This window comes from Ornithodoros turicata, chromosome 6, assembly GCF_037126465.1.
Source record: "Ornithodoros turicata isolate Travis chromosome 6, ASM3712646v1, whole genome shotgun sequence".
Lineage (NCBI taxonomy): Eukaryota > Metazoa > Arthropoda > Arachnida > Ixodida > Argasidae > Ornithodoros > Ornithodoros turicata.
In genome coordinates, this window is record NC_088206.1 from 72,667,529 (window position 1) to 72,682,084 (window position 14,556).

General features: G+C 46.9%; 1 protein-coding gene across 2 annotated transcripts in view; it reads right to left on the reverse strand.

The window, feature by feature from the left end:
- LOC135397309 (potassium channel subfamily K member 4-like) overlaps positions 1-14,556 on the reverse strand; it is a 50,429-nt gene that overhangs the window by 16,440 nt on the left and 19,433 nt on the right. For both annotated transcript variants that reach the window (XM_064628797.1, XM_064628796.1), the window contains exon 2: positions 8,102-8,252. In XM_064628797.1, coding sequence (XP_064484867.1) covers positions 8,102-8,252 — 151 coding nt within the window. The remainder of the gene's footprint in view (positions 1-8,101; positions 8,253-14,556) is intronic.

Sequence of the window (14,556 nt, forward strand, 5' to 3'; positions counted from 1 at the left end):
TGTGTGACGTAGCTTATACCGAACTCTTTCGCTACAGATGTGGTGGCACGCTGATCATTACGGGGCCTCTACGACTATAGCACTTGTCAAAAATTCTGGCTAAAATTAAACGAATAAAAAGAAAAAAACCACAACTGCTCCCTCGCCGCCCACACCACGTGGTTATCTCGTCTCGCCTCCCAACAAAGGTACTTTGCCAAGATACACATAGACCAGACGGCGTGGAGGCAAGGTGATTTCTCTTCGTGTTGAAAAAAAATCCACGTTATGCGTGGCCTGGCTCCGGTGGATTTTGTAGGGAAGTAGCCGACGATTGGCTGACGTCACGCTAAGTAGTCTGTAAAAGGGCTTTGACGAGTATAGGTACAACAAGCTGTGCAAGCGTTTGGACTGGTTGGTTCAGCAAACCAGTGACACCACTCTCACCCCGCAAAAAACCGACCAAAAGAGAGTGCTATACACCAGAAACAAGTTCTTCCAAATCTGCTTGCCTATCTGTTGTTTCGTGCGTTGATAAATACTCAGTGCCGGTCCTTGTCCTTTTATCCTCTGTCCTCGTCCTACCCAGCACTGGGGGTTTTTAATTGTTTTTAATCCAGGTACAACAAACTCATTCAACTTTCGTTCGTGCTACAAGATTCCACCGGAGGGCGAAGATAGCCGATTATTTCTCTTCTTCAAGTTGGAACGTGGCAGTCAAGCTGTTAATATTGGCAGCGGCATTTGAAAGCTTATTACGAAAGGAACCCACACTGCAAATTTTATGTGCGACAGACAACTCTGAATATTTAACCGCGACTGAAATTGCGACGGGGTGGGAAACCCCATTCGTCGAGCAACAGTGTTACATGTTCCCAAACCTCTATCGGCTAAGTCATGGACTAAGTAGCCGACTTATTGAACTTCCTTTGAAAAGTTTGTTCAAACGAGATAGTTCCTGACATATGTTCTCTGGAAATGCAAGAACATTGGTGATCGTGGAAATCACGTGATCGTAGTACGTCCGGCGAAGCGGGGGGTCAGATGTCGCTGTACGCTCCCATTGTTATTGGCATGTTTGTGTTCGCCGCCATACATTACAGGAACTACGGAGCTCGTGTGGGGTCTTAGACGCAGGGTTGTCCTTAATATTAAATCTGGATAAAAAAAAAAAACTACGAGGTGGATCTGAACGAAATTTGAGGCATTTGTATACTGAGCACCCAGGCCGTCAGACGAGCCAGCAGTATAAGATTGTATGCAGGCCGCTTTACAGTACCTTTAGATTGATTCGCGCCACGTGACTCCCTGTTAGTACAACGTGCTGATTGAAAGAAGGTGGAGGTCAGTCAATGGAGGGTTTACTCCCAAGGTTATATACATCAGAGGCTACAGAATATTATGTTTCTGTCGGTCATCGGTGGCGCTTGTGGTCGCCTCGTCCACCGTGCCGCCTCATCCAATTTCGTGCCACCTCATTCAGCGTATCATGTCATCTACAGTGAACACTCGTTATTATGACCATGGTCGTTCCCGAAAATTTTGGTCATAATGCGGAATTGTCATATTAACGGGGGGATTTGCAGAGGTTTCACTGCATTATTCCCAAGGAGCATGGTCGTAAAGCGCGTATGTCAGATTATCGGCGGTCATATTAACGAGGGTTCACTGTATCGTGTCGTTTTGTCCATCGAGCTGCCTCATCCATTCTGAGCTGATTAGACGTCGTGTTAGGTCATCCACCGTGCCACCTCATCCAACGGGCTCGATCATCCACAAACCGTGCCACAAGGGAGAATTGTTGTTTAATCGTTGGAGAAAAATATTGTCGACCAGCTCGCATGGTGTAGAGGTTAGGATGATCGTTTTCCACGCTGCAGACTGGGAGGTGACGCGGGTTCGAACCCCGGCTGTGCTGTCCTGGGTTTTCCCCGTTTGTTTTCCAGCAGACTTTCCGGACGAATGTCGGCACAATTGAAGCAGATGTCCTGCCTAGTCATTTCCGTCTAGTGTGCTGCTTTTAGACCCCCTGAAGCCGGCCCAGGACGCATACAAACCCCTCCCCTGCTCCTTCCTGCTCTCCTCTCTCCAGCTGTACACGTCGGTACATTCGCTCATAGCCACAGTTGCTTCGCGGCTGGAGAAACTTTTTCTTTATATATACTTGGGTACCGTGTGACATCATAGCGCGTGACGTAACAAAGCTCACTCTGTGCAGAAAAGGATGGTTGTTTGTTTGTTTGTTTGTTTGTTTGTAAGGAAAAAAAGAGGAAGAAAAGGGTGTAAGGAATATATGGCGGGCTAGAAGGACTTTCTAGACTACTTTCTAGAAGACTATTACTACTAGACTACGACTACTAGACTACTAGATTACGACTAGACTACTACTAGAAGACTTTCTAGAAGGACATTCTAGCCCGCCATAAGGAATATATGCATATCAGGAAGCATCGGTTTTCCGCGCAGGTCATTGCGAATGCTGAAGGAATCTAAACAGGACGTAGATGTTCATGAATACATGAACAGGGCGAGCAGATGTCGCCACTGTACAGCCTCTTTCTATTTCGAAGACTTATGGAAGGACGATTCGAAATAACTTCTTATGTATTCCGAGCAGCGATTCGAAATAGCGAAATATTTACGCCCGCGTCCGCATCCCACGCATGAAACGCTCGGTAAGAGGATGAAGGAGCATAATAGAGGGGGTGCTTTCGGAATAAAGAAGTGGCTTCGACGTTTTTATGTAATGCGCGAAGCCGCTAAATTTATATGGAGGCGGAACACTGTCGAGAACAGTGCTGGGACTCTGAATGGTCACGTAGAGTCTGTCACGGAGGTGGCTTAGCTCCACATACACGAAAAACATTGTGTACGCAGAAAAGCGTGGTACATCAGGGAAATACGTTTCAACGCTGTGCCCTCAAAGCTCTTTTGACATTTTTGGACACCGTAGGACTTTGAACCGTTACTGCGAAGGGGCTCATTATTTCATTCCCCACATCAACATCAGCAATGGTGTAGAGGTATCGCCCCTCGCGATGAAACTCCCATCATCATAACTTCATCATCTTAAAAATAAAGTTGTTGTTGTACGTTTCAAAATGCTTTCTATTGTTTTTTTTTTCTTCTTCTTCTTCTTCTGTTACCGCTCGATCAATAGAACATAAATTTAGTCGGCCAGGTGTGCAAAAACTATATCTAGAGAGTTATCAGCGCAGTTTCAGCTTATAGAGAACTGTACCCACCGAGTGGGGAGCAGGGCACTTTGTTTATTTCTTATTGCATCGCCTATCCAAAGTGAGTAATTTTGCAGTAACAGTTACTTAGTATCTTCTCATTCTCACTCGTTGAAAAATAATTGCATTTCACGCAAACCCCAGCCGTCCCCGGTACGATACCTCTACTCTCGTATTATTATTACTTTTTTTTTTTTCGCCTCGGAGTTTTTAGAACAGAACGCAAGGGCACGAGCGAGCTGGTGTACGCGAGTCTTTGAAGTTTGTCCTACCCCCCATTTTCATGAAACCACAGGCGAAGGAATCCTAGGTATCCTGGGTATGCGGCTATTTCACGGCCAAGGCCTCGTTGGCCCCTTTCCAGGCGATAACTGGTAGCTTCGATGATGACTCTCTTTTGTTTCACTTCGGGATAATGGGCTATTTAGAGCGGTCGCCTGATTGGGGATGCTTGCTTTTCTTACTGTTATCTAATTGGGTCACGTTTCTTTATACAGACTTCTATTCTGGGAATGCGTGGTACGTTTAGCGCGCTATTTGCGCTCTTTTTGGCTTCCGCTGTGGTTGCTGGTTTATTTTTGACAGATTGATCTTGTTCGGAAGATTGGAAATAAATGAAATATAAGATGGGCATTGAAATGTACACGAGGCCTGCGCACGACGTCTTGTCGTCTGTAACGTCACGCAAAAAGCATTACGCCTCACTTTAGCAGACGACACGTGTCGTCTGCTAAAGTGCATGGTGCGTGGCTTCCCAAGTAACTTGGAAAGACCTCGTCTGATCATTCTTATCCGCCCAATATTGGGCACGTGATAATATGGGTGCTTACCCAAGCAGCACAATGTACTGAAAGTCGAGTGCAATAGGGGTGGACGGTATGTGTCTTATCAATGTTCCTTAGTTTGAAGAGTCTGTTCAAGGTCTTCCACCTACCCGTCCACCCCTATTGCACTCGACTTTCAGTACATTGTGCTGCTTGGGTAAGTATAAATAAGTAATTCTCAAAATATCTTCTTACTATATTTTGTCGTTTCTTTTCCTCTTTCGGTTAGTCGTATCGACGCTGCATACTGATAGCAGACGATCGTGCTCAACGCGCAACTCCGAATCCCTCGGGAACGAATACTGTTGTATCGCTTTGCTCTGATTGGTTGGACTCCTCGTGATGACGTTACGGGAGGGAGCGACAAGCGTTTACGACTTGAAAAGAGTTCCGTTCCACAATATCTTTTTGTAATTTCCACACTCTTAAAAACGAAACTTCAGCGCATAGCATGCTCCTAACCAACTATAATCTCGAATGATATCGTTATCTGCCCGGATTTGTTGAAAATGGGAGGCGTACGCCTTTTTTGTGACACTTATGCTGTTCATAATTGTCACAAAAAAGGCGTACGCTTCCCGTTTTCAACAAATCAGGGAAGATAACGATATCATTCGAGATTATGGTTGGCTAGTTGCGTGCTATGCGGTGAAGTTCATTTTTAAGAGTGCAGTGTAACCACTTCTCAAGATGGGGACGGGAATACGCCACAATTATACAATAGAACTATACGCCAAGTTATTCGCACGAGGTACCATTCGATGGGAACACTCGATCGCAGTGATTAACCAGTTTGTATCGCAATGAAGACACGTATAAATATATTTCATCGTTAACCTTTCCGTTCCTTTTTTTTTTTTTTTTTTCCATGGGGCCAAAAACGTTCAATTTTTTCAGTTTTTCGAGCACATTCTGTTTTGACTTTCCCTGCGCCTTTGACTTATTCTTACTTTATTCTTCTTCTTTTTTTTTTATTTATCACTTTTTACAACAGGATATGCAGTTTATAAGCAGCCCCGTCTCGGAGCTGGAAGACAAACTGCCGCCGCCGAACGCGCACTCTCCCGCATAAACAGAAGCAGCTGGCATATCGACGCCAGCTGATGGCACACATTGAAGATTCACTGTGCCGGTCATTGGCATGGGCGCTTCACTCGTCGCTCGCGATAATGCGTCTCCGGCTAAAAGGACTCCAAATGAATGCCGGGAATAGCTAATGGGGTCGAAAACGGTGCCCGGTGTCCCAAAAATATCGGCGATGATGTAGGCGCGGATTGACGAGTCTTCACCGTTCGTTTGTTTCGGGGTTAACGACACCGAGGTTGTTGAGGCAAGGCGAGGGAAGGAAGGGCTTGGTCCCCTCGGACAGGAATACAAAATATAACGTGCAATGTGTAAGAAAATATAATATATCGGATACAGTGTTTGATAAGGTACAACATGATGGATTGAGATAACACCATATACACTTTAAAAACTGAACTTCACCGCATAGCACGCTGTGCGCCAACCACTGCCACGAATGATAGGGTTATCGCTTTTGATTCGAGGAGAGAGAGAGAGAGAGGCGTACGCCCTTTTGTGTCAATTATCATATATCCAAATTGACACAAAAAGGCGTACGCCTCCCTCTCTCCTCGTATCAAAAGCGATAACCCTATCATTCGTGCACTCTTAGAAATGAACTTCACTGCATAGCACGCTCCTAACCAACCATGATCTCGAATGATACCGTTATCTGCCCTGATTTGTTGAAAACGGGAGGCGTACGCCTTTTTTGTGACAATTATGAACAGCATAAGTGTCACAAAAAGGCGTACGCCTCCCGTTTTCAACAAATCAGGGCAGATAATGATATCATTCGAGATCATGGTTGGCTAGGAGCGTGCTATGGGGTGAAGTTCATTTTTAAGTGTGTGGCAGTGGTTGGTGCAGAGCGTGCTATACGGTGAAGTTCAGTTTTTAGAGTGTAGGATAATGTATTAGATGCATCGGTGGGAACTGGTTTCCCTGGAGATCCGGGCTTTTTTCTACTACAAAGGTGGAAGATAAGATGAGTCATAATACGCGTAAAGATATAAGGTAATATATTTGATCACTTATAATACCAGATACGTATCCTATAGGATCTTGTGCAGGGTACCATATCAGGCAAGACATATAAAGGTGCTAGATGAAATAATATATAAGGTGTTACAGTATGCGATATATCAGTGTGGACTACGAACGTTAACAAAAAAAGAAAAAAAAGAAGAAACTATTTATAAGCCGGATATCCCGTACTCCGTAATAAGTCTCCGAGTTAGCGCTGTTTTGCGTTATCGAGACAGTTATGAAGCGTGAACAATCTTGGATCGCATCAGCAACAAAGTTCACTCGGAATTATCGGACAGTATCGTACGAGATACTCGGAAGAAAGTTTTGTGGCGGGCCAGTTACTTACGCAGAAAGGTGATTGGTCAGAGCCTGGGGTACAGAACACTAAGTCAGCTGCATGATACGTGCACAAGAACAAGAGGTGTGCAAGAAGACAACTTCGTCCCACCGAGCTCCAATCTTCCTCAAATAAACGGATATTTTCTTCTTCTTGAACTCCACTTTAATTCCATCGTATATTGCTGTGGTGCGACCAATAGCTCGCATCCATTGCGTTACCCTGGGTCGTTCCCACGGACGTTTTACACTTTGGACGTAAATGAAAATATTTCCGCAACCGTTTTCCAGACGGGAAAGAGTTTGGATCTGAGAATATCGGGGGGTGGACAAAATATGGGATGGCTTCGCGGACCAAAATATCACCCACCGATGGGGACAAAAATGATTGACTGACGTTTACACCTACCGTCCTTCTTCATCGATAGGCTCTCACTCTTAAAAATGAACTTCACCGCATAGCACGCTCTTAACCAACCATCATCTCGAATGATATCGTTATCTGCCCTGATTTGATGGAAACGGGAGGCGTACGCCTTTTTTGTGACACTTACGCTGGTCATAATTGTCACAGAAAAGGCGTACGCCTCCCGTTTTCGACAAATCAGGTCAGATAACGATATCATTCGAGATGATGGTTGGCTAAGAGCGTGCTATGTGGTGAAGTTCATTTTTAAGCGTGTATAGCATAGGACGGGCCAGGAAGATAGGCGACAGGTGCACGTGCTCTTCTTGTTCGTTATTCGTGCCCTTATCAGCTTCGGTATTGTGTAGCTATTGTACCATCTGTGTTTGAGTTTTGCAATTCCCTATAGAGTACTCTAGGTGAACCGAATTTAATCTCCCAAATTAATCTCCGCAGTTAATCTCCCAGCCCAAATCTCCGTCTGTTGCGTCGCTTACCGCGCTTATTGCGCTTCTAAATGCAGTTCGCCCTTAATGACTTTAGTGGCGTGACCTCAAAGGCGGCCCTGCCGTATGTTTGCTGAAGCCTCGGTTTTCCGCGCAAGGGCTGGCAGTTGAGCCGGCACCGTCGTTGTGTATTCCCCGGGGTTTCCTTCGAGCAATGTCTCCCCTGCAAGCCCGATCATCCCCTCTCAAGCACTATGCCGCAGATAATTCGGAAAATACGTATCTCGAAAGATATTTCCTCTTCAGCGTCCCGGAGAGGCCTCTCAACAGCTAAGAGCCAGTCTCTTTAATTCTACTCTTTAAGTATTGTCCTTTAAACAATATACTCTCGTCAGTGACTTCTTCACAAATGAGAAGCAACCCATTACGTACACTCCTAAAAATGAACTTGACCACATAGCACGCTCCTAGCCAACCATCATCCTGAATGACAACGTTCTCGGCCCTGATTTGCTGAAAACGGGAGGTGGAGCCTATTCTGTGCCGTGCATAATGGCACAAAGTAGGCTCCGCCTCCCGTTTTCAACAAACCAGGAGTGAGAACGTTGTCATTCGGGATGATGGTTAGGAGCGCGCTATGTGGTGAAGTTCATTTTTAAGAGTGTAGGAGCATGCCTTCGATACTGCACTAGACTTGCTTTCCTGACACGAACCAACCATTATGCGTAAAATGCGCGTATTTCTTTGTACCCGTACAGTAGTGTGTTATATACTCACCGTGGAAGTTCCTCCTGATCTCGGTTATCTCGAGTCGTAGCTCTTCTTCCGTCGGTCCCTCGAGCGCCATGAAGACGGCTCCGCCGAGGACAACGTACACCACAAACACCACCAGAAGTGCCAGCACTTCTTTCTTGCTCATCGTTATTGCCTGCCGAGCAAAGAAACACCATCAGTCCTATATCTGCCGCCGTGCACCGCATATACAGGACTTGCGTCTTCACCAGCAACACCGAATGTCCTCTGGATGTACGAATACTGTCTTAACGGATTCGCACGTCCGGTGGATGTCTGAGGGATATCCACCTGACGCGCGAAATCGTTAGGCCATTATTCGTACACTCTTAAAAATGAACTTCACCGCATAGCAAGCTCTTAGCCAACAGTCATCTGGAATGATATCGTTATCTGGCCCGATCTGTTGAAAACGGTAGGCGTACGCCTTTTTTGTGACACTTACGCTGTTCATAATTGTCACAAAAAAGGCGTACACCTCCCGTTTTCAACAAATCAGGCCAGATAACGTTATCATTCGAGATGACGGTTGGCTAAGAGCTTGCTATGCGGTGAAGTTCATTTCTAAGAGTGTACATCCAGAGGGCATTCGGTGTTTTGTGGGGGATGAGAACCTTGGCTAATTTATGTCATTGAAATCTGCGTCACTAACATTGTATTCTCGCGGAATATTGTTTCCCATGATGGGAAGGGAAAGGTTGACGCGTGATGACGTCATTCTCGTCTTCGCGAAACCGAAACTTGTATTTATCGTAACGCTCACTGACAGCATTTACATATGCGTGTTTTATGCGTGCGAAAACCTGCAAGATGGATTTTTAGCCAGTAGTGGCCCTTCAGTTCTGAAGACGTCGGCAATGTACGTCACACTGACGTCAGAGCACGGAATGATAGGACAAAATCTTGTCACCTTTCGAGACGCCCACGAAAGTACGATGGGTTTCATTTTTCCAACGAGTATTGCGAGGTAGACAAGGAAATATGACACGTAAAGCAGTCGCACCTGAGAAGTTAAAAATTATTTTTGAGATGAGCGGTGCACTTAACGGCTTAACGCAATGATGGAAGGAAATGGCTTAGCAGAACGAATAAACGAAAGCGACTGGTGTGAACTCATACCCAGTACCCAGCGCAGGCCAGCATTATCTTAGATGCAACCCCTATAACTATCAGTGACGTAGATACATTTCATGCGACCGTACGTACAGGTAAACAAGGCAGCGACTGGAAGCAGTATACCAGAGAATCTGGACCCCTCCATTTCGCTTCTGTCAACCATCCGCAGCTATCACGAAATCTCAAAGACATGGCTTTGCTGGCGCTGACTTGCACCGCCACGTGGCGCCAGAAGCCAGCCAGTTGTTAGTACAGCATCGTCTTCCAGCAAGCTTCGACTATTTCAGTGGGCAGATTCCTTTAACAAGTGTCTTTACTTGGAGAAGTGCCACGGATATGGTGTGAACTGGTGAAGAACAACGCGGGCAGACCATACCTCGATTTTGTAAAAACGCAATGTAAGACCAGAAATTGCGCGGAGGATTTTCTCATATCACTACATGTCCTCCCCCCCCCCCCCCTTCTCTTCATCTTGCCGCTCAACGCCTCGGAACACAGTAGCTCAGCCCCAGAGCGAGAGCACATAAAATAGAGCCGACCTCGCTGATCGGAACAGGACAAAGGAGACGATACAGTTGACGTCACGAGTGACCTGGTTCTTGGGGGGGAGTGAATGAAGTTAAGGTCGCTGTCTTTTTGCGTGTCTCGCTCTCCTACAAAGTGGTGCTTTCCATGGCTATGCGGTTCTCCTGTCTTTGGCGCTCTGCCGAAGCGGGTGCGCTGGCGATCCTGAGCTCTGATTCACGGGGTGTCGCATGTTCGCAGTCGGCATACAAGTGTAGACACGTGGAGTTTTGGCCGTGAGCCGCGTCACGTAGTAGCCGCATCAACAGGGCTGGTTTAATCGGGAATGGCACGCCGGTAAACAATCGGATTGGCGTCCGTAGCCAAACTTCGGCTCGACGCCACAGGTCTCCGCTTTGCGCCGCGGTGTCGCTCCTGTGGACAGTCGGCCAGAGCCGTATATTAAAAGGGAGTCTGGCCATTAATGGGTCATGCCTATACCTGAAGCTCCGCCCACTTTTTCAGCTTTCCGACCAATTAAGTCTTGAAATATGGGGCGCTATCAATCAGCCTATCCTCACTATTTGCCCCCTTATCCAACATGGGCAGCGCCATTTTGGGTGGCAAGTGGATTGGATGGGATTGAAATGGATACCTCTCGCAATCTGCAAAATTGGGGGATTTTTGGTGCCAATTTGATGAGCGCCACCTAGGGAGCGTAAGGCACGTCGGGAATTGTCGTCTGCTTCCGTCGTTGTACCGCTGCCGGCAGAACCACCTGCTGGGACACACTCTGTTGTCGGTATGATCTTTAATCAAATCTACATGAATAGTTGGAATATAAGAGGCAAGAATGTTTATATCCATGAAATCCAGCAATTAAATATAAGATTGTACAGCACAGCGCCGTTTTTGTTATGATTTCGTTGTGATCGCCGTGTTCACTAGGCCTAACACCGGCGACAAAACGTATTATTTTCGGTTAGATATCGATGGATGAGCATCAGTTGAAACTGATTTCCAAGAAACGTATATGAGGATGTACATTTGCAGCATAAAATCAGAGTAGTCTGTGAAAATTTTTTGTCACGAAATCCCCGCTTCACTGTGTTTGTTTTCGTTGCCATTTTGGGTGGCAGTGAGGTGTCATGGCGACCCCCTTGATAAAGAGCAAACCAATCAGTGGAGCGAAACTGTGATTGACAGGTCGAGCCTCTTTTTGTGACTCCTCCCAATGGCCAGACTCCCTTTTAATATACGGCTCTGCAGTCGGCGACAGTGATGGATTCTTTACGCGGCTCTACAAGCTGCTTTTTGTACGTACTGTTTTATTCTGTGTCAGCACCGCTTAGCAACTGTGGCTATGAGTGCAAGCGCGGACAGATGGACAGCAGGAAGGACTAAAGACTGGTTCACGCTGCTGCGTTTACGGTTGCGCTTGCTGCGAATCGTCGCCATGGCAACAGAGCCCCGCTATCCGCAATCGCAGCACGTACGCAAAACAGGAGGAGTTGAGCCAGCGTCAACATTCTCGACGCAAGCAACGCAATGTCAAGCCAGTTGCTCAATAGGAGAAGATACAGCGCATGCGCACTGTATGCGCGGGGAGTACACGGTATCTGCGGGGTTCCCCTTTTCTCCCCAGAGGTGGGGTGCGATAGAGTGCGCCGGTTCACCAGAAAGAGGGAAAAAGCACGGGTAAAGCTATGGCGTGACGTCACACGCACGGCACCTATAGGGGATGCGCTGTGAACGGCGCTCGTTCATTGGTGGAACGCTAACGCTACGTAACGCTAACGCCAATGATGTGAACGGGCGCGAAAGCGGCACCGTGAACCCGTTGCGCAATGAAAAGCACGTACACGCAAGCTTTAGACGCAAGCGTGAAACGCAGCAGTGTGAACCAAATTTCTGATGAGACGTGTTCGGTGTGCTTATGAAAAGGTAGCGAGGATGGTGTAACTGCGAGCACCTTTAACCGGAAATCGTGCAGGTTCGAAACGTGAGATAAGCACGAATCAAAAACAAGAATTGCTGAATATAAGGCACCCGCGTGGGCTATATAGTATACACAGGGCCGGCGAGAGGGGATCCCCGGGGACCGTGTCTCTTCATTGACCCGCCCGACCCAAGGCCTGCACCCTTAAAAATGAACTTCACTGCATAGCACGTTCCTAGCCAACCATCGTCTCGAATGATATCGTTATCTGCCCTGATTTGTTGAAAACGAGAGGCGTACGCCTTTTTGTGACACTTATGCTGTTCATAATTGTCACAGAAAAGGCGTACGCCCCCCGTTTTCAACAAATCAGGGCAGACAACGATATCATTCGAGACGATGGTTGGCTAGGAACGTGCTATGCGGTGAAGTTCATTTTTAAGAGTGCGACCCAGGAGGTGTGTGGAGGCGACCCGGGCAGGACTCATTCGGAGTCATCCACGGGGCCCGTAATTTATCTCGCCCACCCTCAGTATACGTGTCATTCAGCAATTTATTCCCCCAAATGATGTTTACAAACAACAGATTGTTCGCAGACAGAGACTGGCAATGAATGGATCAACGAATGGATCTGAAATGCACGCTTGAATCACGGCACTCCCGGCTCTTCTTGGAAATGCAGATGTCCTCCGCAGAAATTTCGCCGGATGCTACGTCAATGATGACATTTCGGCACATAGCGAAACGCAACACCTTTCCCAAATTAAAGGGAAGAAGCCAGCGGGTCCCATTGAGGCGCCGCGCTACCGGAACGAGTCTCGACTCAGACACGTAACGTGGTAGCTCTAAATGTCTTCCCCCACCCGTCCACACTTGCTGCAATCCTTTCGTCATAATCTTCCCGAGACATTATTACATTTTGAGACGCGCTGTCATTCCACGGTTGTGCTGGACCTTTTCCAAAACTTTTTGCCAATCTGCGTGCTCCCCGGAAATCAGACAACGTCTGTCTCTCTCTCTCTCTCTTTTTTTTTTTCTTTCGCGAGTGATGGAGGTACACACACACACCTTCTATCTCCTGACAGGGTTTCGGATTCTATTTTCACGCTCAAATGTCTTTCCAGCGAAAGCCTCGCATGTACTCGCCGCTCGTCGTTCACACGAATAGACTTTTCGAGTGTTAGGTTCCTAATACTCTACGGGGCTGAGTAGCTATAGCATGTTTCCCACACTCTTGAAACAGAACTTCGCCACATAGCACTCAGCTAGAAGACCATGATCCCGAATGACATCGTTTTGCCCCATGATTTGTTGAAAACTGGAGACGTACGCCTTTTTGTGGCACTCACGCAGTTACGTTAATTGTCACAAAAAGGCATACGCTTTGCACAAATCGGGCGTGATGACAGTATCATCCTGTGCAATGGTTGACCCTCACCGTGCTATGTGGTGAAGTTATGTTTTAAGGGTGTACCTTTAGCACTTCTAATTTGTGGAAAGCGCTGGGCGTACGCCTTTTTGTGACGATTAGCATAACTGCATAAGTGTTACAGAAAGGCGTGCGCCACCGGTTTTCAACAGATAAGGGGAAAACTATGTCATTCGTGGTTATGCTTTGGTAAGAGCGTGCTATGTGGTGAAGTTGTGACGCCAAATGGGCGAGATCCATGAGGCCATTCCCATTGGTAGTCGTAGTCACGTGGCCTCCCCCGCCGCCACCCCGTTACGTGTATAGTCGTGGCACTTCTTGAAGAGTCACAAGTCACCTTAATTTGTGTGAAACCAATAGGTAAATTACGCTATTTAATGGACAAGCTGTTCGTGCGTGAAATTCTGCAAGCTGTGTTACGCTACACTCTAAAAGCAGAACTTCACCGCATAGCACGCTGTGCGCCAACCATTGCCGCGGATGATAGGGTTATCGCTTCTGATTCGAGGAGAAAGACGGGCGTACGCCTTTTTATGGCAATTACCATATATCCAAATTGTCACAAAAAGGCGTACGTCCGCCTCTCTCTCCTCGAATCAGAAGCGATAACCCTATCATTCGTGGCAATGGTTGGCGCACAGCGTGCAATGCGGTGAAGCTCTGTTTGTATACAGAAGTTATTTTGTGTTAAAAGGCGATAGCTTTCTGGGGCCTGCCGACGTCGACAACCGTGTAAGCCCGAAATGTCAAGACTGTTTAGGTACACACTCCGTGACCCTTCACTCTTAAAAATGAACTTCACCGCATAGCACGCTCCTAGCCAACGATAATGTCAAATGATATCGCTATCTGCCCTGATTTGTCGAAAACGGGAGGCGTACGCCTTTTTTGTGACACTTATGCTGTTCGAATTGTCATAATTGTCACAAAAAGGCGTACGCCTCCCGTTTTCGACGAATCGGGGCAGATAACGATATCATTTGAGATTATCGTTGGCTAGGAGCGTGCTATGCGGTGAAGTTCATTTTTAAGAGTGTTCGTGGTTGCCACGAGAGATGTGTGCTACTTAATACTCTTAATGAGTGTACCGTGTGCCGCCCACAACGGAGGAGACGGATGCGTCAGTGTCTTTGTGTACACTCTTAAAAATGAACTTCACCTCATAGCACGCTCCTAGCCAACCATTATCTCGAATGATATCGTTATCTGCCCTGATTTGTTGAAAACGGGGGGCGTACGCCATTTCTGTGACACTTATGCTGTTCATAATTGTCACAGAAAAGGCGTACGCCCCGTGTTTTCAACAAATCAGGGCAGATAACGATATCATTCGAGATAATGGTTGGCTAGGAGCGTGCTATGCGGTGAAGTTCATTTTTAAGAGTGTACGCTAGGGTTTGCTGCGGAAGTGTTGCTGTCGCAACGGCTAAACTTAGCGACACCCTGAGCACG